Source organism: Taudactylus pleione, unplaced genomic scaffold (genome assembly GCF_031769625.1).
Source record: "Taudactylus pleione unplaced genomic scaffold, aTauple2 ptg000481l, whole genome shotgun sequence".
NCBI lineage: Eukaryota > Metazoa > Chordata > Amphibia > Anura > Myobatrachidae > Taudactylus > Taudactylus pleione.
Window position 1 is genome coordinate 900,974 of NW_028284883.1, and position 25,654 is coordinate 926,627.

At 40.9% G+C, this 25,654-nt stretch overlaps 1 protein-coding gene across 2 annotated transcripts in view; it reads left to right on the forward strand.

Moving 5' to 3' along the window:
* Window positions 1-25,654, forward strand: part of LOC148502825 (cytochrome P450 2F2-like) — a 78,085-nt gene that overhangs the window by 46,554 nt on the left and 5,877 nt on the right. For both annotated transcript variants that reach the window (XM_088449269.1, XM_088449268.1), the window contains 5 exons: window positions 11,851-12,011; window positions 12,301-12,477; window positions 21,511-21,652; window positions 21,752-21,936; window positions 22,026-22,167. In XM_088449269.1, coding sequence (XP_088305395.1) covers window positions 11,851-12,011; window positions 12,301-12,477; window positions 21,511-21,652; window positions 21,752-21,936; window positions 22,026-22,167 — 807 coding nt within the window. The remainder of the gene's footprint in view (window positions 1-11,850; window positions 12,012-12,300; window positions 12,478-21,510; window positions 21,653-21,751; window positions 21,937-22,025; window positions 22,168-25,654) is intronic.

Genomic DNA, 25,654 nt, shown 5'->3' on the forward strand with positions numbered 1-25,654 from the left:
CTAATGTAGTCACCAAAATGACAAAAATATTAACCAAGACAAATTAATGAAGCCTCATATTTAAGTAAAACATGAATATTAACTGCTTTCATTTAACCCTGTGGGATATAAAGTATTGAGACATGTTATCCAGCGCGTCTCACATTGAAGAAGTATCTTACCCCTATTACAACCCTTTGTTAATGGGGGGATATGATCAATCATCCTGTAGCGAATGCTAGATACAGGATGACTCAGTTCTACAAAGTGCCGCGCTACAGGTTGTTCACTTGTGCCTGTACTAAGCGCATTACGGATTGCTGACCTATGAGCGGCGATCCGCTCCTTAAACTTTCTTTCCGTTTTGCCGGTGTAACTCCAACCACAAGGACAGATAATCTGATAGATCACATAACTTGAATTACAACTTAAAAGATGTTTAATATAAATTGTTTTACCACTATGTGGATGTGAAAAAGAATTACCTGTAATCAAGTATTGACAGGTCACGCATGAACATTTAATGCAGCCTATTTTTTTAGGGAACATACTGAGGCCTGTAGTAGATTGATTAAGGGCCTGATTCAGACCCACTCGCGAGCGGCTGTCCGCTCGCAAGTTGGTCGATGTTATGGACTGAGCATTCACACGACGGAGGGAGCTCCATCGTGCGCATGCGCCAGACGCGACGAGCGAAGGAAAGTCCTTCGCTCGTTGTGTCCGATCAAAGGGGGCGTGCTGTCAATGTTGATTGACAGCACGCCCCCTTTGGTGGGCGTGCCTCCCTGACGGGGGCGTTCCCACGGGAACGCCTCCCGTCAAAAGCCGGCCCACTGACATCACTAGTGATGTCAGTGGGAGTGATTTTGGCTCTGATAGAGCCAAAATCACTCCGGAGCTTGCGGTTGAAAACCTCAACCGCAGGCTCCGGCTCGCAATTTCGATGGTCGCGATGGTCTCGACCATCGCGGCCATCACAATGCACGCTCGTATAGCCTGTGGGTGGTGACCCACAGCTATACGAGCGTCCAGGAGGACGCTCCATGAAAATGGAGCCCGGCCCTCATTCAGAGCGTGCGCTCTGCATACGGCTCTGAATGAGGGCCGGGCTCCATTTTCATGGAGCGTCCTCCTGGACGCTCGTATAGCTGTGGGTCACCACCCACAGGCTATACGAGCGTGCATTGTGATGGCCGCGATGGTCGAGACCATCGCGACCATCGAAATTGCGAGCCGGAGCCTGCGGTTGAGGTTTTCAACCGCAAGCTCCGGAGTGATTTTGGCTCTATCAGAGCCAAAATCACTCCCACTGACATCACTAGTGATGTCAGTGGGCCTGCTTTTGACGGGAGGCGTTCCCGTGGGAACGCCCCCATCAGGGAGGCACGCCCCCGGCACGCCCTGCGCTCTGCTCAGAGCGTACGGCTCTGAATGAGGGCCGGGTTCCATTTTCATGGAGCGTCCTCCTGGACGCTCGTATAGCTGTGGGTCACCACCCACAGGCTATACGAGCGTGCATTGTGATGGCCGCGATGGTCGAGACCATCGCGACCATCGAAATTGCGAGCCGGAGCCTGCGGTTGAGGTTTTCAACCGCAAGCTCCGGAGTGATTTTGGCTCTATCAGAGCCAAAATCACTCCCACTGACATCACTAGTGATGTCAGTGGGCCGGCTTTTGACGGGAGGCGTTCCCGTGGGAACGCCCCCATCAGGGAGGCACGCCCCCGGCACGCCCACCAAAGGGGGCGTGCTGTCAATCAACATTGACAGCACGCCCCCTTTGATCGGACACAACAAGCGAAGGACTTTCCTTCGCTCGTCGTGTCTGGCACATGCGCACGACGGAGCTCCCTCCGTCGTGCGCATGCTCAGTCCATAACATCGACCCACTTGCGAGCGGACAGCCGCTCGCGAGTGGGTCTGAATCAGGCCCTAAATTTTGATATATCTATTTTAACTAAATGATCTCTCAGATTGCGTCCTCGCTTGTAGCATACTTTCGCACGATGTGTATGGAAATTGCTTAGGCAGTGCAATGCATTAGCACGCCCAGAATTTCTTAGAGAGCGATCATATAGTTTATGCAGACACCCACCAGCCTGTCTTAAGATGCCCACTTGTGCACGTCATGTCCAGGAATTGTATGCAACCATCGGTACATCGGATGTGATCGCAGTGCTTGAGGTTGACCATACCCTGCCGCAAGCACTGCGAGCACTTCAGTGTAAAAACAAGCCAGGTGATGTGTACTATGATACTGTCTTTTAATTATACACATCTCTAAAACGCTGTTGAGATGCTCAGGCGCGCCTGCGTTTCCACCTCCACTTCCCCGTTTTTAATGGCCATTCCCTGTTACCACCTACAAATGGCTTCCCCTGTCACTCATTCTGCTGGGCTGTGTATGCGCAGCGAATGATTACATTGTGGACTTTCGGTAAGGTATGCACACTGCGATGCATACACATTGCATACCATCGGCAGCAGCGAGAGTATGCATCTTAGCGAGCGGGTCTGATTCAGGCCCATAATGTTATCTCTTGTTGCATAGATATCCCTTAATTGTGTAGTAATATATATTTGCTTAGTATGCTATCAATGTGGATAACGATTACCATATTTACACTAAATGTGGCCATTATTCTATCTGTTTTGATGGCTTACTAATCCATGGTGTGAAAAACAAATTTCTCTTTACCCACACTATATATAATAAAAAAACATAAATGTGAATTGAACCAGATGAGAATTGAGCTGTCACTGTCATAGTCAGCTATAACCTTATGTAGAAAGGTAGCTCTCCATATGTGGATATCCATGTACGTGTCCCTGCACTGTCTGAAGCAATGTCCCGATGATAGAGTGAGCCGTGCAAAGTGTGACTGCAGCGTCCCGCTAGCGGGGCTTACCGGTCGGCATCTTCACTGAATGTCACATGTTGCGCTGTCCATGCGGTGTATAGAGGAGGGGAGCAGTGCGGTATGATGTAAATTGCCGCAGTCAGTCCAGCCGGACCACTCGCTCAACCCTCTGCTTCCAATGCATGCTGCTCTGTAGAATGGCAGAGGCGGGTGCTGTTTCCTGTTAGGAGGATAAGGAGTAGCAGTGTGAGGCTGTGCACAAGGCTCTCTGCTTCCTTAGTCACATGTGTGGAAAACTGGGCGTCGACGCGTTTCGGCCAATCAGGCCTTCTTCAAGGATGGGTGTGTTCTGATGCTGGCTGGTTAATATGTTATCAGGCAGCCAATCATCTATGAGGTGGGAGTCTCCCTTAATAATAGGTCTGATGACTCAATCGTCTGTGTAAAAGCATCTTTGGGCTGTTGTTCTAACTTTACAAAAAAAAAAATATATATATAGTAGAAATCTGATATGAATGGTTAAGCAGTCGCTCAATATAGATCACATAAAGATAAAGTAAAAGAAAAATTGGATATATGGACATGCAAGTGTGAAGATTGAGGAGTCCACAACATACTATTTTAAAGTTGTAGTGTGTCAGACTTTTTCTTTTTTATGGTACTGTGTCCAGTCTCTGAATTTGTCAGATTATGTTATGCAAGGATAAAAAAAAGGGGGGGAGGGGAAGGGGAAAAGGAACTATTCTCTCTATGAATTCAGATATATTAATCTTCAACATATATATCCTACACATTATCTATGAATCACTAATCCATAAATCTAAATTCCTATCTTTAATCCATTTCTGATGTACATGAGCACTCAAAGTTATTTAAATTGAATGATTCATTTAAAAGGAAGAAAATCCTTATATGTTGGTATTAATTAATTAATTAATTAATTAATATTCTGTTATTGAATTCAATATTCAAACCTTTGGGGGTCATGGTGTGTAAAATGAAAACCCATTTCATTTCATTTTTATCTATAATTCTAAGATGATCTCCCCCCCTCCAATTGACCTGCGGTTGTTCTATGGCCATGAAGAATAAATTGGTAGGGTCCGAATTATGTGCTTCTTTGAAATGTTTGGACACGCTATGATTCTCATAGCCAATAAAATTGTCAGGGATAAATTCAAGACTAGAGATATAAGACACTCTCATAAAACCCCCAAAAAACGACAATTCATTCATAAAAATCAGAAGATTACAAAACAATGCGTTAAGCATTCACCTCCCAAATATAAAGACACTGGGTTAACGTATCAAGAATATATGACACGGGTACATCAAAATAAAAACAAAAACAAACCATCCCAAATACTCCATAATGTAACATTTAATCCACATCAGATGTAGATGAGGACCAGTCGGCTACATCCTCAGATTCATCATTCTCTATTTATGATATAGATGATGAGTCTGCATTCAATGAATTGACCAAACTATCATGGGATGCTAGCTGGGTCAACACACAAAGAGGAGAGAGACTGAGAAACACGGCTGAAGCAACTACGTACACAATACCATAACAGACAAAATCAATCTATGTGAACAAGATACATTAAGTCTTGATATAGATACAAAGACAGAAGAAGTCACAATACTAAACATAGAATCAACTACTAATAAACCATGGGGGGACAGTTTTTTAGACTTGGAGGTAGGCGCTCATGCCTGCAGCCCACTAACCATAAATGCACAAAAAATCAAGAGGAAAAATATAGAGTCAGACGAGGATGTAGGGGGGGGAAACACTCCAAAAAAGCTAAAAGCAAAGACATAATACCAAAGGTTATGAATGACTATGATCAAAAAGAGTCCTTGTGTATTTTTAATTTGAGTAACACCAAATTGACAACACAACATGAACAAGTCCTATCAAAAGGATTAAAATTTGCACCGACACGTGCACCTATAAATTTGACATATATTGTGATCTACAGGCATTTTTGAGGAAATTAACACTCAAAAAATATTTTATGAATAACCCAATAATAAAAAATCATTCAGAAACAGGAAAATTTAAACACACCAATCTCAAACCTAAATCAGATTTTTTTCCCGAGCCATTTGAGATCATCTTAGAATTATAGATAAAAATGAAATGAAATGGGTTTTCATTTTACACACCCCAAAGGTTTGAATATTGAATTCAATAACAGAATATTAATTAATTAATACCAACATATAAGGATTCTCTTCCTTTTAAATGAATCATTCAATTTAAATAACTTTGAGTGCTCATGTACATCAGAAATGGATTAAAGATAGGAATTTAGATTTATGGATTAGTGATTCATAGATAATGTGTAGGATATATATGTTGAAGATTAATATATCTGAATTCATAGAGAGAATAGTTCCTTTTCCCCTTCCCCCCCCCTTTTTTTATCCTTGCATAACATAATCTGACAAATTCAGAGACTGGACACAGTACCATAAAAAAGAAAAAGTCTGACACACCACAACTTTAAAATAGTATGTTGTGGACTCCTCAATCTTCACACTTGCATGTCCATATATCCAATTTTTCTTTTTCTTTATCTTTATGTGATCTATATTGAGCGACTGCTTAACCATTCATATCAGATTTCTACTATATATATATATATATATATATATATATATTTTTTTTTTTTTTCATAAAGTTAGAACAACAGCCCAAAGATGCTTTTACACAGACGATTGAGTCATCAGACCTATTATTAAGGGAGACTCCCACCTCATAGATGAATGGCTGCCTTATAACATATTAACCAGCCAGCATCAGAACACACCCATCCTTGAAGAAGGCCTGATTGGCCGAAATGCGTCGATGTCCAGTTTTCCACACACGTGACTAAGGAAGCAGAGAGCCTTGTGCACAGCCTCACACTGCTACTCCTTATCCTCCTAACAGGAAACAGCAGGAAACAGCACCCGCCTCTGCCATACTACAGAGCAGCATGCATTGGAAGCAAAGGGTTGAGCGAGTGGTCCGGCTGGACTGACTGCGGCAATTGACACCATACTGCACTGCTCCCCTCCTCTACACACCGCATGGACAGCGCAACACGTGACATTCAGTGAAGATGCCGACCGGTAAGCCCCGCTAGCGGGACGCTGCAGTCACACTTTGTACGGCTCACTCTATCAACGGGACATTGTTTCAGACAGTGCAGGGACACGTACGTGGATATCCACATACGGAGAGCTACCTTTCTACATAAGGTTACCCTCACTTCCCTAGCACACTGCAAGTAGCCAAAGGGACATACACATACTTGTCTTTTTAGACATTGGGTACCGTATATATTTACGGGAAGGTAACCCCCTCAAAGGGCACACCTACCACCCGGACATTATTTACCCACTTGGGATCAGTCCTATTGGCTGACTTTTTCTTGGCTACTAGCCGGTATGGACAAATACTGAGCTGATATCATAACATAAGGGTACCGTATATGTTTACGGAAAGGTACCCCCTCAAAGGGCACACCTGCCACCCAGACATACCTTGTTCCTTCCATATAGGACTTAATCATCATATATATTTTTTATTAGATTATTTTACCATCATACTCCTACTACCAGAAAGGAGACATATAAGAGTCTAAAATAGCCATCCATATCACTAGACGCATTGGTATATGGTGTCTATATAAATAAAAGATTGTTTATAACATTCATTAGATCTGTTGTCATCTCCACATTTTTTACCTTAGCTACATTTTCTATATTATGATATATAGACAAGGTGAGCGCATGGTACAGAATCTATTTTTATCGGTATAATCTTGTTGGAGACAGGACATCTCCAGTACCAAGCAGCCCCCTAAAACAATAAACATCTTGTTGAGCGCTGTTCACATTTTCCATTTCTGATCTGTTAAGGGAGACACTAAGGTAGAAAATTGAGGCAAAAATCTCTTGTAATAGTCTGCCAAACCCAAGAAGGACCTTAACTCTTTCTTGGTAGTCAGAACTGGGGCATCAGTTAGTGCCTGTACCTTACTCACAAGGGGCTTCAGACACCCACTGCCCACCACATACCCTAAATACTTGGTTTCATTTTTGGTTAGAACACATTTCTTCAAATTAGCAGTTAAACCTGCCTCTCTCAAAACTGAAGAACAGCCCTAAGCCTATTAACTGCAGACTATTTATGGCAATATCATCCAAGTATGCTTTAGCATAATTCTGATGAGGATGAAGCACCTGCTCCATTACCATCTTAAAAGAGGCTGGTGCACCATGCAAGCCAAAAGGCTTTGTTTTCCACTGAAAGAAGCCCAGCGGAGTAGAATAATCAGTTTTCTTTCTAGCTTCCTCTGTCAGCTCAATTTGCCAATATCCTTTCGTAAGATCAAGGGTAGAAATTTTGCATGAAATCTGGACACTGCATTAACTTTGCGGAAGTCTTTGCAGAATCTTGTAGAACCATCTGGCTTTGGGATCAAAACAATGGGGCTACATCAGTCACTAGATGACTCCTCAATTACCTCTAACTTCAACATTTCTTGTATTTTCTTGATTACATGTGCTTGTGTTTTCCTTGGAAGCCTATAGGGTCTTTGTTGAACTACTATGCCAGGTAGGGTTATGATGTCACGTAAGACTAAATTGGTCCACAATGGTTTATCAGAAAAAAAACATCTGAGAATTATTTTATAAGGTTCCCCAAAGAAGGATTCAACTTGTCTGAATTAAAAGGTTCAAGGAATGGAGATACCCCATTGGACTGAGGAATCTGTGGACCAAGGTCCCTATGGCCAATACCATGGTCTACAAAATACACCTCTTGATCCTTCCATGCTTTCAACAGGTAAACATGGTAAATCTGCCTCCCTCTAAGGAAGTCAGGTTGAGAGACTTTATACTTTACTTTGCCAACCTTTCTAATTACTTCAAATGACCACTTTGCTAGTAATTTACTTCCCTGAGTAGGTAACAACAAAAAGACTTTATCCCAAGGTGAAAAACTCGAGTTTAGGCATTACAGTTATAGAGAAGTTTTTGAGCCTCCTGTGCATTTACAAAGGGGACCCCTACAATCAGAAGTGGGATCAGCTGGGCAGGGGCGTTCGGTTTATTGTTGTCTTTTGACACTCGGAACAAGCGGAACAGAACCGCGAACAGAAACACCTGGCCAATAGAACCAGGAGGTTATTCTCTCCACCATCTTATCCCATCCCAAATGACCAGCCCATGGAACTGCATGGGTTAAAACCAGAACCTGTTTTTTTTAAATGGCCTGGGACCACCAACTATCATATCACCTCCCCCATTCGTTTGTGCTTGTCTAGTCGATATAAACCCTCTCTAAGCAACACAAATGGGGATATTTTACTTCTGTTACATATGACAAGAGGACACCATCCACTGAAAGAACCTGTTCAAAGGCCCTTTTTAAAGCAGGATCTTCCTGTTGGGCCATTCTTAAATCAGGCTAAGTTAAGTGTAAATACCTCTTCATTAATTCTACTTAATTGAACCTCATCATTATTCCCTGCACTACGAGGAATAGGCGGGTTGTTAGACACAATGTTCCTTGAACTTTCAGCATTACCATGGACATCAGCATGCATAGGCACATTAGTAATTACAGGTTCATTAGAATTATCAGATACATTGACATGAACAGGAACATCAGCATTTACTGGCACATTGCGAGTAATAACATTATGGGAAGAGACATTTTTTCCCAACAAAACATCATGAGTAAGCCAGTCTCTGTGATCCCTTCTCCTTTGTTTCATAGATTGAGGAGCCTTTAACTCAAGACAAAAACAAATCAGAGGAGAAGGGAATGTATCTCCAAGGGATGCTGCAGGCACCTGTTCTTCCGGGAGAACAAGAGCCACGAAGTGAAGCCAGTCACAACATATAAGCACATGGGATGGTAACCAAGGACACATAACCACACATAGTTTGGCAGTCTTTCCCCTGATTATCAAAGGGACCATGGCAACAGGAAAGTCCCACACATCTCCATGCACACAACAAATGCAGACTAGTTCATGAGGCAACAACAACTCTGGGGGCAACAAATACCTTTGTATTGGCATAGTAGCAGAGCCAGTCCATCAAACCCTCAACCAGTCTATTATCAACTTGAACATGTACCTGTATTCTAGGTGGAAGAGGGCAGGTCTCTATAGCTGTAAATACACTGGAAAAAGAGCAATCCATCCGTGGACATGCCCATTCTTGATGTCCACCTTGGTCACATGAGGAACACACTTGACCTCCAACTTCTGAAAAACAGACGGCCATCACCTTCCCCGTAGAATTACTTCTGGGTTGAAAACCCTCTTTACGTGAAGAGAAGGCCAAAGCTGTGGGCTTCAATTTCCCCAGAGCCATTGTCTGTGAGAGGTATTGGTGCATATCCGAATCAATATGTGGGTGCACCTTATTATGAGACCATGCCCTCTGTGGAGACAGGTGGGGAGACTCTGGTGTAATTAAAGAAGAAAGGTTCTCTATCCCATCCTGCGCCAGCAAGGCATTTTCCACTAGCCAAACAGCGGAGTCCAAATTCTCAATTGGACCCAGCGAGCAACTTGGGCAGGGAGAAGTGACCAACTCTACCAGCCGGGTGGAATTATGTAGGTCTGACTGCAGCCATTTAACTGTGAGGTCAGACAGTTTCTGGGCCAGGACATGTGGCCGTCCATCAGGATCATAGGATACAGACCTGAAATTCCACCATTACGGTTCTGGATAGATTCCAAACTGATCCGCTATGGCAGCATTCACACGGTCATATATTTTTGCATCTTCCAGGGATAGGGCAGCTTTAGCATAGGAGCAATCCGTATGGCCCAGGAATCTTTGGGCCATGCTTTCAAGGTAGCAAACCTTTCAAAATTGGTAAAAAGGGTTCCACATCATCTGAGGCCTGCATTTTGGGGAGTACTGGAGCAGTTTCTACTGCTTGCTGCTGTTTAAAGAAGTCCAACTTTTTTTGCAAAATGGCTTCCATGTTGGTCTCTTTAGGGTAGGTTCAGACGACCAATGGGAGACTGAGGTGATGCAAACAAGTAAGCTTTTTATTCCAGGCTTGAAAAGGCAGAGCCAGTGTAATGGCTTCTTACATAAGGCAAACACAGTTCAGGAACAATTATTCAGCTTACATGAGACTGCAGTTCAAATGAGCAGAGTATTTTCAGCACAGTCATGGTTCAGATTGTCCAGCATAAAGAGAGCTGCTAAAGGTGCAACCTCTCCTTTACATTTCCACTCACTAACTAAAATAACCAGGTTTTTATACCTGAGATGGTCTTCCTTGAGGTAAGGGTGTGGGTCCTCTCTGGCTACTGGCTATGGGGAGGTTAATCCTTTCCTCAGAATGTGGGAGAGACCCACTCTGTCACAGTCACATAAGTATATTCATTCATGCATCATAGACAGTATGTTGCACAGTCTCAAGTATGAAAATATTAAGATGGACATTGTTGACTCCCTGCATCAAATTTAGATTGGTCAAGAGCTAAACTCGTTAGACAATTATGTGTGGTTCACATCTAAATGCTTTCTTATCACTGCATTAAAGGTTCACTGTATCCCCTATACTGGCACCACAGACTCAAGTGTATACTTGCTTGAAATAGAGGAGATCCCTCTTTCACACGATATGACCTCTGAGAAATTATTCTCTGTTGATCATGTGTGATCCCCAGAGAACACTCCTGCACTGCAAAAATAATTTTGATGTCCACCAATAGGGGAACATTTTCTATCCTGACTTCAGTAAACTCAGGGGCTGTGAAGCCTTGGGATTTTGCTATTATGGGGGAACACACCAAAAGGGGTATAGCTGCAAAACTGAGATTTGGTAGTTTGGTAATGGGTAATATGGTACACAGATATGTTGGCACTGTTTGCAGAGTGCATAGCATATAATAAGGTACACAGGGGTGTTGGCATTGTGGGAACAGATGCACAAATACATTTGGCACTAGGAACAGTGTGAAGTGTGCTCTGAGAGGCACAGATGTGTTGGTACTGTGGGAACAGTGCATAGCATGCAAGGAGAGGCACTGGTGTGTTGGAACTTTGGGAACACCACGCAGCATGCAATGAGAGGCATATATGTGTTGTCACTTTTGGAACAGTGCATAGCATGCAATGAGATACATGGAGTAGATACACTAGAGCTCAAAACCAGACAGTGAGTGTATCATATTACACATATGCACATAGATCATAAATGCAAACAGGTGAAATTGAGACAACAAAGTGCAGAGTCTTTGACATCCCACCAGACTTTACCAGGAATCCTCACAGGAGAATATGAACTTTACTCATTGAGGACCCAGCTCATGGCCCAGTGTAGTTGGTTGCCACTGTGAAAGCAACAGAGTACTTAACTGCTTTGAGGACTCTGCCTGGAAACACCACCAATGGAAATGTGGGTTTGGATGTGCTGCTGTCAAGGAGACCAATCAATGGAGTTGAAACAACACTGGAAGCAGCAAACTACTCATGATTCATAGGTACTGAAGGTTATTGGTAACACTTGAGAGAAGTGTTATGTCATCTCTAACCTGAGGCTGAGCCCAGCCAGGTCCTGTTAAGGATTCTAATTGAAAAGTCCAGCAATTAGTAGTGATCAACATAAAATGAAAGGGCAGAAGTTAAAGAACCTACACCAAAGATACTGTAGTCAGTTGGATTGTGCAGTAACTTCAGATCCTTAGGAAGATAATATAAAATGGGTGTAATAGAGTGTTTTTCAAAAATAAAATTGATATTATATTTGGAGTTCACCCCATCCACCAGGGCAATGAGCAACAGTGCTTTCATCTTTTTTTGGAAATCAATGGTAGGATTCTATTGTAAATGACATATTAAACAGAAAATATACTCCATCTTTAGCACTAATAAAATATCCATAGTATAACTGTCTTTGAATTACTTGGTTGACTTCCTTTGATTTTTATTTTTATATTTTTTTCTTAACTGCTATTTATGTCTTAGGTTCCTTGATAGATCCCAAACATCAATTACACAGCTCTGTGTCTAATGTAATTTGCTCTATCCTGTTTGGGGAACGGTTTGACTACCAAGATGAAGATTTCCAAAAACTTATGCATTGTGCCCAAGAGAACTTCAAAATCATGAGTAATCCTTGGGGACTGGTACGTACTTCCTCAATACCAAAGAGGAAATAATTCAATATTTAATATAATAAAAAGTGTTAGATTAATTCCACAATATATTAACTACTGTACATCACCACAGTGGTTTAAACAACTAGGTAGTGTTGGTGTTGTTGAGTATATCATGTGGTGTAATTGGGGAAAGTGACTATGGTGGAATTGGATGGTGGCAGTGGTGGGGAATGTGGATGGTTTTCACATGTGTATGTGTAGTCGTGTGGCTTATGACTTTATCTAAAATCTCTGAGTTTGTTTCTTGTTTATTTAGTTGTACAACATCTATCCAGAGTTCATGAATTACATACCAGGACCTCATAAGCAACTCATAAAGAATTATACATTTATGACGGATCATATAAGGAAAAGAGTGGAATACAATATGAAGACTTTGGACAGGAATAGCCCAAGGGATTTTATAGACTGTTTCCTGATCAAAATGGAGAAGGTACCATCCTGTTATTAGGTGTCAGATGAATGTTCCTCCTTTAACACCTTATAATACAGTACTTACATAAAATCTACGTACAACCCCTCCAACCTCAATATCATTAACATACAAAAATTAACAATTGGAGCACACCCAAGCACAATGCCTGTTTTTAAAATGTCATATTTTATTGTATAAAACCCCATGTCATGATTGTGTAATCATTTGTAGACAGTGGGTATGCTTCAGAGCTGCATACAATTCCACCTGTCGGGGGATTTCACTATTTTCCATAAACCGTCTATGCATCAGAGCTTGGATACAATACTTAGAGCAAGTGCAGGCAATTCAGAGTCATACAGATTTCATTTGTGTCTTCCTTTGTGGCTGAGTGTGTGTACGGTAACTGGGTACCAAATTTTCATTTGCAAGTACGACACATGTGTGTAACCAGGATTTGAGTATGTGATTCTATGATGATGGTGGTGGTGGTGTCCATCTGTTCATCTGGGGGTAAATTTACTAAGTAACATATGTGCCTTCTATTGTAATCCTGAATCAAAATAAATGTTCCATAGAAGGCGCTCAGATGGCTTTACACAGACCTTATAGATAGAGTTAAAATATCAAGGTAAATCCTCCATGACATACATAGTTAAGGGGCCTATCCATCACACAAATTTTTGCACGATCCACACAGAAAGTCGCGTAATGGATAGCCGGAAAGGAGCAGGGATGCGCATGCATGTTGGGTTCTTTCCGACCCTAACTATCTACTGAACATGCCCTTCAACCTGACGACGATCGTCAGGTTCAGCATGTTCAGAGATAGGAGGTCGGTCTCCTGCACTGAATTTCGTTCGGTGAACGCCGTTCAGTGCGGGCACCGCACCTCGGCAAACTGAAGGTTTGAACACTAGTCGTTCAGTCTTTCAGGTCGCCTAGAGGATAAGCCCCTTTAATCATGCAAGTTCCATACACAATGGTATTGCTGCAATGTTTCCACTCAAATCCAAATATTTACGGTCTTGGACTTTTTCTTAATTAGGTGGATGTAAGAAATTGATTTTTACACCTCCATATTATTTCACCAAATCAAATGCATAAATGAGTGGTTCCTCAATAGTAAACAGAGAACAAAAATAGTGCAACACTGTTTAAAAGAAAAATTACACTTTATTACTCCAGAACACACATTAAAAACAATTGAAAAAGCATATCAATCACCAAATGGGGTGAAAATCCCCAGGGAACTCTTGCTTCTAGGCTGTTATCAGTTCTAACATGGACAGATGATGTACGCAGTAAGTAGGCTTTAAGATCCCGAAAACCCAATGTTAGCATTCACAGGTCAGTAGGAGACATCCAGCACCACAGGCATCCAGAGGTCCAGTGCCCCAGCCTAATGCATTTCTTACCTCCTGTTCCTTCCACAGAGGCATGGTGACTGCACCACTGTATGCCCATTATATAGTAAAAGTAACTATACTAATCACTTCCTTCTGTGGTCAGCAGCAGTTCCCTATGTTTCCCCAATTGTCGCAGACTGGGAGTGATGTCATTGGTAAAATCAGAATAAGATAGCTGTCACAGTTGCTTGTTTGTGTTTCAACATGCGTACCATTTTATATTTCTATTGAAATGGGCCAATGTCTTTATTTTTTTTTATGGTATATTAGGTTCCCAGATGTCCTTCTTTCATAGATAATCCTCATACTTCATCAGGTTCAATATAGAATAAAAAATAAAAATATAAAAATAGCAATAGTACTAAAAACTCAATCAGACATATCACAATACAGTAACAGTAGAAAGCCTAGTACAAGAAAAAAAATCATCAGAAAAAAAGGATAAATCATCAGAATAAAAAGAGATAGATATCTTATAAAAAGGAGATGAAATCCCAAATCTCATATACTGTACCTTCAAAACATGGGGCTTTCTATAAATAGGCTTTGGGCGAGCCGGTAGTTTCTTTCTGATAATTGGGTCCTTTTTAATAGTACTGTATTCCAATCTTTTCTAAAAACAGATTCAATCTCTTTAAAATGTGAATTAAAATGACAAATAATAGCCCACTCTAAATTATAATTCTTATTGTCGAATTTGTTCTTTTCTTTAAGTAATTAATTCCTATCAATTTCTCTGACTTTATTTTGAGCAGTCCTTATACATTCAGGGTCATAACCTTTTTTAATGAAGCGCTCTGCCATATCTTAGATTTGTGTCTCACATATTTCATTTTCAGTGCAGTTTCGCTTCACCTTTAAAAATTATCCATAAGGTATGCATTCCAATCAATGATTGTGGTGTAAACTGGTCCTATATAGATTTTGGAGTCCATCAATTTCCTGTGGTTTTTTAGAATGTACAGTTCCCTCCTTAAAATAAATATTCAGATCTACAAATACAATTTTTTTTTGCTTCTAGAAAAGGATAACCTAATGTTAAAATAATTTACATTAAGATTCTGACAGAATCTTAATGTAAATTATTTTAACATTGTTTTCCTTTTCTAGAAGAAAAACAGAAATTGTATTTTTAGATCTGAATATTTAATGCCACAAACAAACCAATCAGCTAACATTGGTCAACTTCTCATCTTTGAAATTGTTGTTTGTCTATATTGCTCCTATGTACAATAATGATTTTCTTAACCAAAATGTCTCCAAAATGACTCAATCACCAGATTCAATATTCATTTGTATGGGAGACTTCAATAATGTCATGATTGTCAGTTTAGATACAGTAGATGAAGGTATAGTGGGATGAATGTTCCCACTAGGCAGACGCATTTTACCAAGCTAGCCAGTGATATAGGGCTGACTGATGTTTGGCAGTTTAGGCTTCCAGTGTTCTGCTAGTTTTCTTGTGTATCCTCTTTCCATGATGTATTCTCATGCATTGACTACAGTCCCACCTCACTTACTCTGGACCCTGCAGTTCTTGCTGTTGACTACCTCCCCAGGGGGATATCAGACCATTCTCCCATGTTGCTATCTATAAATTTCATGGAAGACAAGGTTATCAAATTTTGGAACCTTAATCCATTCTGGAACACATTGATCAGTACAGGTTCTTTTTCCAATCTCCCCCTCTTTCTCATATCTCTCTCTCCCACTTCCTCCCAAAATTCCTGTCAAAATACTAAGCTATCTACTGTATGTAGGTATAGATTATATCTATATATGTCCACATGTAACTGTGACTCTTCATGTACTCCTAACACTACCAATGATAATAGCATTTGGAGAATGTTCATTTTCAAAAAGTAAAGTAATTCAAACTAAACTATGATCTACAATATCCCAAAAATGTTTGGATAGCTTCGCACTGTTAGCAATTGAGGGAACTGCACTGGACGATTGATACACTAATGATTTTCTGGATTTGTTCTGCAAAATTGAAAGCTTACAAAATAATTAGAATAATATAAGTGTTGTAATTTCATGTTACATATTTTTTGTGTGTTTTTTTTTAAATGTCATAACATAATATATTTTCAAAACTATGGGGCACCAAAATCTTAAGTCACCTATAGTTTTATTATTTTCACACCACTCTTAAGCTTTAACCAAATAATAAATAAAGACACGACAACTGTATAAATTGCAAAAAAGAGGTAACTGCCAAATTTATTAATAACGAATTAGAATTAGCCTGATGGCAAAAAAAGCAGTGCTCCCTCGGTCCACAGCCCATATAAGGATTAATTTACAAAAAATGGGGTGGAGCTTCCACCCTGTGTGCAAACCATCCTGGGTAGTACCACTTCCCTTTAATTAGCCCAGTGCTGGTCCCTCCTTAGGATGGAGTCCTGGTCCTCTCATAAAGTAATGACCAACTCGCCTCTCTCAAAGGAGGAATGCTAGCCAAGATCTGCTGCGCTAAATTGAGCCGCCGATGAGCACTGATTTCCACCATTCAAACGTGGACTCTGACCACGTCATGCCACCAAGACCCTAAACGCCTCCACTCTATGCCAAACAAGAAAGAATTGTTGTGACAAATATCTCTAGACCTTCCTCCGTCAGGCGAACCCCAACTGGCCTATACAAATGCTCCTCCTCATAACGAAGATGCGGGTGCCTCGGAACACACCCGTTTAAACCAACTACAAATGTGGACCCTGCAGTATTTCTCCTAATCTGATCTATAGCTGGCCCACTGTGCATACCCCGCCAAAACCTGCGTGGGCTGACCTCTGACCAACAGAGCTTAACTTGTTTCCAATGTTCAGCAATTATCTTCATATCACATTTAATGGGAAAAATCAACTCCACTCCTGTACAGGTACCCAGATCATTATCACCTAAATGTACCGCTAAACAACCCGGGGTCCCCACTTACTCTCTGATTGCCAAAGAAGGTACAAAAGACCATTCCCCTTAAACTCTCTCAACCCAATCCAGCGGACTCAGCAGAACAACCTGACTCTGCCGCACATGTTGCTGCCCATATCCTGAGTGAATGAGTGCCGTAATGTTCAACTGGCAAGCCCAGAGCTATCAGGCAATTATTCAAAATGCTTTTGAACTGGAACCTAGATAGTGGAGAAAGATCTGCATGCGCTAATCATTGTACCCCTCCCCTAGGCCTTCGTTGGCTGTAAGTGCCAGCCAAAGCTACTGGGCAAATGCTCGGCTCCGGATGTGATGGGACAGAGGCCCTGATTCAGAGCTGGACACTCTGAAAGAGTGCTCGCTCTGAATCAGGGCATTTTTTTTTTTGCCGCTCTCATAGCTGTGGGTGACCACCCACAGCTATTGTGAATGGCCAGGATGATGGTGGCGATGGTCAAGACCATCGCGACCATCGGGGCTTGCGATGAGACCTTTTTGGTAGGGTCTCATAGCCTCAAGCGCCAGAGACCTTCTGGCTCAAATGGAGCCGGAAGCTCTCCCACTGATATCACTGGTGATGTCAGTGGGGCCGCCCACAAACGGCAGGCGTTTGCATGAGAATGCCTCCGTTTGTGAAGCCACCCCCACACCACACCTCCAAAATGGTGCGAGCTGTCGATCAAAATCGACAGCCGCCCCCTTTTGGTGCAAGACCTGGAGCAACGGAGTGCCCATCGCTAGCCGGGTCTCGTGTATGCGCATAGCGCTTGTGAGCGGGTCTGAATCAGCCCCAGAGATCCAACGCCCCCTCCCCATTTGATGTCTTTGATCTATGTATTTTTAAAAGAATCAAATCAGTTTTAACTATAACGTTATCTAAAAGAATACCTGTATTAATTAACTTCTTATTAACTGCTGTTAACGCCCTCACCCTTAAAGCCCCCAAAAAATGCCTAGGCAAAAGTCAAGCTGAACAAACTGGACTTATAATCTTCTTTAGCTATACCGAAAACTGCTACTACCAAATCATTTAGCATCCCCATATCAATAGGCCTATGAGAATCACCCGACCTCATTTGTTCCTTTGCCCATTCATTCTGCGCTTTAGAGATAATAAATGACTTGGTTGAATCCACCAAACCATTTAAACAAGCAAAATAAGAAATTCCTGCTAAAGCCCCTGACATAGACGCCTTTGAATGCCCGCTCTAGTGCAAATGCCAGACAAACTCCAACGTAACATACTGAATGCTCTTTCCCTCCTCTTGTCTGCAATGAAGGCCTGCCATTTGCTCCAAGCCGCTGGATAGGATTTCAAAGTACCTGGAGCAAGTGCCCTCAATGCGAGTCCTTCAATGCCGGCCTTATGATCTGCCAAACATAATCAGGGCAAGACAAACCATGAACCTCACCTGTAGGTGCAAACACTCTAAATCTCTCCCATTGGAAATGAGATAAAGCATCCGCAATCTCATTCTCAACTCCAGGAATATGTTTAGCTGTAAAATCGATATTCCTAGACAGACAAACAAAAACCAAATGCCTAAGTAGCCTTATCACCTGCTGGCAAACTGACCTTTGATTATTGATGGCCTACACCACCCCCAGGTTATCGCACCAAAATCTGATTCTACGATTGCTAAGTTTTGAAGCCCAAATCTCCACCGCTACAACAATGGGAAACAGTTCCAAAAGAAGTAAAGTGCCCGTCAAACCATCAACTCGCCACGACTCAGGCAAAGCTTCCGCGCACCACTCCCCTTCAAAGAACGCACCGAAGCCCAATGACCCTGATGCATCTGTATACAACTGTAGCTCGGCATTGGCCACTGGCGCCGGATGCCAAATACGAACCCTGTTAAATTCACGTAAAAACCTCAACCAAACCCTAAAATTATCTTTCATTTCAACGGAAAGGTGAATCATGTAATGGGGCTTTTTTACACCTGTTGATGCTCTCTCCAAACTTCGAAAGAGTACCTTGCCCATTGGAATGACTCGACATGCAAAATTAAGTAAACCCAGCAAAGACTGCAGCTGCTACAAAGAGAACTGAAAAAAGCAGCTAATCACAACCATCACTATTACTTGGTCCTATTAATAAAAAATCATCCAAGTAATGCGCAAAACCTTACTGATTTGTACCCACCTAAATACACCACTGTAAGAAGGAGCTAAACACTCAGAAAAGGAGCATGAAATAGAACAGCCCATAGGTAGACATTTGTCTACATAGTATGAACTGCCCACCTTAAAACCCATATAACGAAAGGAATCAGGATGCAGGGGAAGCAACCTAAAAGCAGACTCAAAATCTATCTTTGCCAACAAAGCCCCTTTCCCAAAAACCTGCATGATAATAAGGGCATCCATGAATGACTGATAAATGATGTGCAATCTGCTGGATCAGAATCATCAGCTTGTCCCTCTAGCGCATTGTGCATTGTTAAACGCATAACACTTTCCTCGTCCCACTGTGTTAAATCCCGGTTGTGCCCAAAAGGGCTACTTACACCCCACAACCACTTTGGTAGTGGGGCGCGCATGCTGCGTTACCTCTAACCTCACCTCCACGTCTTTGAATCCAAAATTAAAAATTTTTTGACCATCCTGCTTCTTTCTGAAAAGCTCATCATATTGCCTCCAGACATTAAACCAAGCAGAAACAGACATGCTTTGCACTAAATTCAAATATTTAACATATTCAAACACTCAGCTGGCCATGTTTCGATGTAACAGGCTGCAAACATGTAAATCCCAGAAAGCCAATTCTGGTAACTCCTCCTAACCTCCTCTGCTGCTGGACCCCCAGATTTTGCTAAGTCCAATGCTTTCTTAGCATCATGAGTGAGTGCGAACATGTTGACATACCGACCTTTTCTTATTCGCTCTCTAACCTTGGACCTAACCCCCCCTCAAAATTGCGGTATTGAAGCAGTGAACCACATCCCCCGATGCATCCTGAGCCCAACTGGCTTCCACACTACCCACTCTTTTAGGACTCTTGCCCTTACCCTTTAATTGTTGCACAAAGTATTTAATCAGCTTGCGCTGCTTTTCTGCGGAGCTAGAAGAATCAGAAGATTCTTCAGAACGCGATAACTGAGCGCTAACATTAGCCAAAATGTTCTTCTCACCTGATCCTGATGTTGAAGGGACCACCGACCCGACCGCAGATGAAGAGGCCTGTCCCTCTTTGCACGGTGAACCCACTGCACTTTGACACGTCAACAACTGATCCTCTGTGACTATGGATGTGGATTTCTGGGGAGGAGAAAGGATTGAAAAATAAAAAATGGAAGGAAAAAAGGGGTAAATGTGAAGTAAAAAAGAAAGGGCAAGGTATAAACAGCTTAGAAGATAAATTAGAAAAGTATATAGGGACAGAAAAAACACCACACAATATATCTGAAGTCACAGTGTACTTAACGGACCGGATCACAATCTGGAAAGAGGAAGCTAAACCCCTCCACCAGCCTTCATATAGTACTGCTAAACCCCGCCTAGATGGAACAGCTAATAGAATATCTATTTTGATTGACATTCACAGACCACCAATCAGAAATTATCAACACCAAACCAGCGCTAACTAGTATTGCTCCAATAAAAAACAGTGTGCTTATATCCTCTCAAGCTTATACAAGCATTTGAGTATTTATATTATCTGTCTAAAATAATTAGGGTCAGGTCAGGTTTGGGTATTCCAACAGGTATGGGCACATGAACAATGAAATGTAAAATCAGATAATGTAACCTATTCAGTCATTTACCATTTATCTCTACGTTATTCATCTTCTGTTTCTGGAATAGATATTTGCTTTTGTGCTGCATGTGCACTTTTGTGGACATATGCCAGTTCAGAGTAGCTATGTGCCTGGAACATGTCTTTACCATCATCATCATATTCCTTGTAGGATATGTTCTGCATGTTTGCAGAAGTTGTGGCAGCAGATACTGCAATCAATGAGTCCATATACAGTAGCTTACCAAAAGAAGGATATATGTTTGACAACAATGATAGTTGAATGCTCTGCCCCGAAGCCAAATGGAGATAGAATTCTAGATCTTCAAAACAACCCTGTCCTTGATGTGATGATGCTCAGTTTTGTCAACCTAAAATTTAACACTGATTTCACAATTTTTGCGATATAGGGCACATATTTTGGAAACACGAATAAGGAAAATGAAATAATAAAAATTTGTAATTTGTAATTTTTCCTAACTTCTCAACAATGTGCTTTCATCCAACTACTGGTATTGAATTCTACTTAATATCAGGACTTCTGTGTTAATATCTTTTAGAAGGACTGACTGCTCTGTTGAACAATATGTGGGAAAAAAAATTATATAATTTTTTGAATGTTGAATGTTGATTTTTGAAAGGCAGATTTCCATATGACTTGTTCACTTACCCTAATCAATTTATAACATGATATAAAAGTATTTTTTTCCAAATTGTTATTTTGTTAATGAAAATTATGTTGGAAAGGTTGTGTGTCTTCCGTTACAGGTTTCCAGTTGTGTGTTGTGCCTTTTAAGCAGACAAAAAAATCTGTAGATTAAATTACACTAGGTGCTCAACATTGTTGTGATTTGTAAGGTGTACCACCCAATTATTCCTGCTAATCCATAACCCCCTCTATATATCTCCTATTAATTACTGTATCCTCCCTTTTCTCCAAAATACAATTTACTGTACCTATTTTAGGAAAAGAAAAACAATGCCTCCTATTATAACCACAACACTTTGTTGATGAGCATCATGATCTTGATCTTTGCTGGGACTGAAACAGTGGGCAATACACTCTGTTACCTCTTTTTACTTCTCTTAAAACACCCCAATATAGCAGGTAAGTACCAAGTACAAGAGATATGTCTATTTTATTTTGATAAGATTCTCAAAATGAGGGTTTCTTGAAAGATTGTTGTGTCATATTCTGTTTCCACAGAGAAGGTCTACCAAGAGATTGATGATGTCATTGGCTGTAGTTCTCCCACTTATGAGGACAGACATAAGATGCCTTATACTGAAGCTTTTATACATGAGGTTCAGCGATATGCTGACGTAGCTCCATTGAGTCTTCCACATGAGCTAATCAAGGACACTGAGATTCGCAATTATACATTCCGTAAGGTAAAAGTCAGTTTGGAAAATCAACTATAGGAAATGATACAATAAAATATTCTAACTAGTGATCTCTTCTAATTTCTTCACACCACCAGGGAATCATGTTTCTCCCATTACTGACAGGAGTACACTATGACAAGACCCAGTTCAATAACCCAAAGGATTTTAACCCAAACAATTTTCTGGATGAAAATGGGAAATTTAAGAACAACAATGCATTGATGCCATTTTCAGCAGGTGAGTGCAATTCTGTCTCTGCTAAACAGGGTGCAGTACAGATATATTGTATGGTATGATTAATATGCAGCTAGGCATCCCATATGTCTTAGCTCTGATTCTACCAGTGGTCCATATTGGGTGGAATGAATGGGAACATAATTCATATGTGTTTTGGCTGCATGTTCTATATACAGTATACTTGATTAAGTTACTTTAGCATATTCATATCTTGGAACAACTGGACTTTACTGCATACTCTTGAAATGTTAACTCGTTTTCTATATAAGAGCATAATGGTGTCTGATCTCCTAGTTATACAAGGCCAAACCGCATTGGAATACTGCACATAATCTGACTTTCAACCACCTCCTCCCTGCAAACTGATAAATATGATGCCTGCATGCAACACCAGAGCCGAAGTAATGATACACCCTATTGTTAACCCCTGGCAGCAAGCTGAGGTCAACAGCAAAACCATCTAAAGCCTCTTTAGTCATTCCAGCTGGGTCCAGGATATGAATACCGTATAGTTGCTAGTCGCTTTTTAGCGCTGCAAGTCGCTAAAGAAATAATTGATTTCCAATCCAATTGTGGATCCAAAGCACCAAAAGTTATATTATGCAAGAAAAAGTAATACACACTTTGATCTAGACAATTAGCGCAAAAAAGCAAGTAAGATACAAGGTACAGACCAATACATACGCGTGCACACTGGATCCAGTATCCAGCCATCACTATTGACGTCTGGGGTCACTTGGGCATGACTGGATACTAGCTAAAGTACACAAGCTATATACCTTACAGATTGTGACAATAACAATAGAGACAGACAAACATGATTTCATTGGTTCTTGCTTCAGGATGATCTTGTCATTGGTCAGTTCATACTGTGTCATTAGGGGTATGGCTTCATTCTCCAACTGCTCCTTTGTGACTCTTTCCCACCAAAGAACAAGTTAAAACTAGCTAAGACACTACATGCAAAAATACACATTCTAACCAATAACTCACTACAATCCATGACTACCAAACGCAAGATGCGAATCCTTCCCCGATAGATTTGGATGTCTGTAAATAAACAGGGTGTCAGTATGATACCAAACAGGACATGTCTACTATGTTCTATACCTTAAATATCACATATGTACATTTTACATTCTAATTATTAGCTAACAAAACCTCTAATATTAAGCTCAATGCTAGGGAACCTTCATTTATATGCATGCATGTGTGAGTGTGAGATATTTACAGGAATTCATTAAAATGCGTTGTGCGTCTGTATATTAAAATAGCAATATGTGTGTATGTGTATAAGCATAAAAGCGTCTATGTCTTCACATGTGAATACACATGCGATCGCCTATGTGTATGCATATATGTTTGGGTGTGTGCGTTATCTGCATCAGTTTATGTGTCATGGATTTATATATATATATATATATATATATATATATATATATATATATATAACTTTATCCATTATCTGGCATATTGGATTTTATATCTGTCTGAACCTAATTCCAAGGTGTCATAGACAATGGAGTTAATCTGCTCAAAGGTGACCAGCAGGTGCTTGTTGAAGTCATAATGTTTGATAACACATCAAAGGTCCTCCTCTGCTTATTTGGAATATAAATGTCAGTCCCTCTTCTACAGTACATTGAACAAAAAGGCATACAATTGCCAAAGATAGTCAGACTTCTGACAATGGTTTCTAACTTTGCAATTAAAATACTCTTAAACATCTCTGTGCATTTTAATTACTTGTTACAGACATATACTCAGAAAACTTGTTCCTCATACACTGACTTTATATATATATATATATATATATATATACATGTATACAACTGGACGCAGTTTCGGACCTTCCAGAAGTCACTGCCATCCAGACACACAGAAATGGAAATGGCCAACAATTTGCTGTGCAGATGCCAATCATTGTCCCTATGATATTCTGCAAATCACAGTGCATCCATGATGACAAAAGGTTCAGGTGAAAGCACAGTTCTGGCACTTGATCTGGCATTCCCAAGAGAGAACACACTAAACCAACTTTCATCCAACCAGCCAACTAGTTGATCGGTTGGAATGAAAATCTGGTAACGTATGGGAGTAGCTGATGATCAGCAATTTGCTCCTAAATGCCAGAAAACAGATGAAAATGGTCGGTCAGACAAGTTTGTTAAATGTTTGATCAAAACAATTTGTTGAAACAACAGTTTTTGTCCATTTTCCGGCGTTTGGAAGCAAATTGCTGATTGTCATTTGCTTGCATACCTTACCATATTTTCATTCCAACCAATCAACTAGTTGGATGGTTGCTTGTAAGTTGGTCTAGTGTGTGGCCAGCTTTACATGTGACCTATTATAGTTGCTTGCCTTTGAGGTGGTGACACATTTGCCAATAACACTGGCAACATCAGCTATCAGCTCCTATACTGTATGTCATAAAAAAAACAAAATTACATTTGTTTTAAAGTATGCCTTCAATGAGAAATAATTAAATGCTGTGATGGCTCCAGAGGTGGGGCTGCAGCACAGTCCAAAAGTCAAATAGGGGAGCCACACCAACTGCCAGTGAGTCCCGGCTGGCAATGTTTGGCAGTGTTTGGAAGGCAGTTGGTGTTACTCCCCTATTTGAATTTTGGACTGCGCTGCATCCCCAGCTCTGGAGTCACCACTGGTGAAATGCAAATAAACCACTTTGTGTGGTGAGAAACACAACACATGATTACAATTCTGATAAACTGTATATAACAAACACAAAAGACACAAATGTGTAAGGCAGAGGTTCCCATACAAGGTTTTAGAGATAGCTATGGTTGAGCACAGGTGGTTAAATCAAATTGACTGAAGTACTAATTAAGTCAACTGCTTAACCATTGATATCTCTAAAACCTGAACTGTTGGGGAGCCTTGAGGACCGCATTTGGGAACCTCTGCTGTAGGGTAATAATTGCTCCTATCATGATTGTCCTAGTAAGTTTTCAATCCCTGATTTTTCTTGATTTAAAAAGGGAAAAAAGCAGTTTGTAAATATGAGCTAAAGAATTATAATCAATAATAAAAGCACACTCAAGAGTAGCCAGATAAAATGACAATGACATTGACTATTAATTAGTGTGTGTGGATTCTTGCTCTGCAAGTATGAAGGTGTGTAAAAAAGACATAACATTTGCATACCAGATAGAATGCTTCAATTCTGCTCCCCAGGATTAAGAAAGCAAAATATTTAATATATGCGGTGCAATGTACTAACCGGAAAGTTGAAGGGTAGTTAAACATACTGTACCACAAAACCATTAGATCTTATATATAAAACTCATTGTTTATTTGTTTGTTTGTCTGTCCGGGTATGCATTTAGACACCTCTGCACCGTTTGGATGAAACCAATGTGAGATGGTCCGGGGGGGTTTCAAGGGGTTTGAGGTCCCGTATATACCTCCCGTTGGTGTATGCTGGGCAGAACTTTGACCTGGGAGCCTGTTCTGGGCCTTCCAC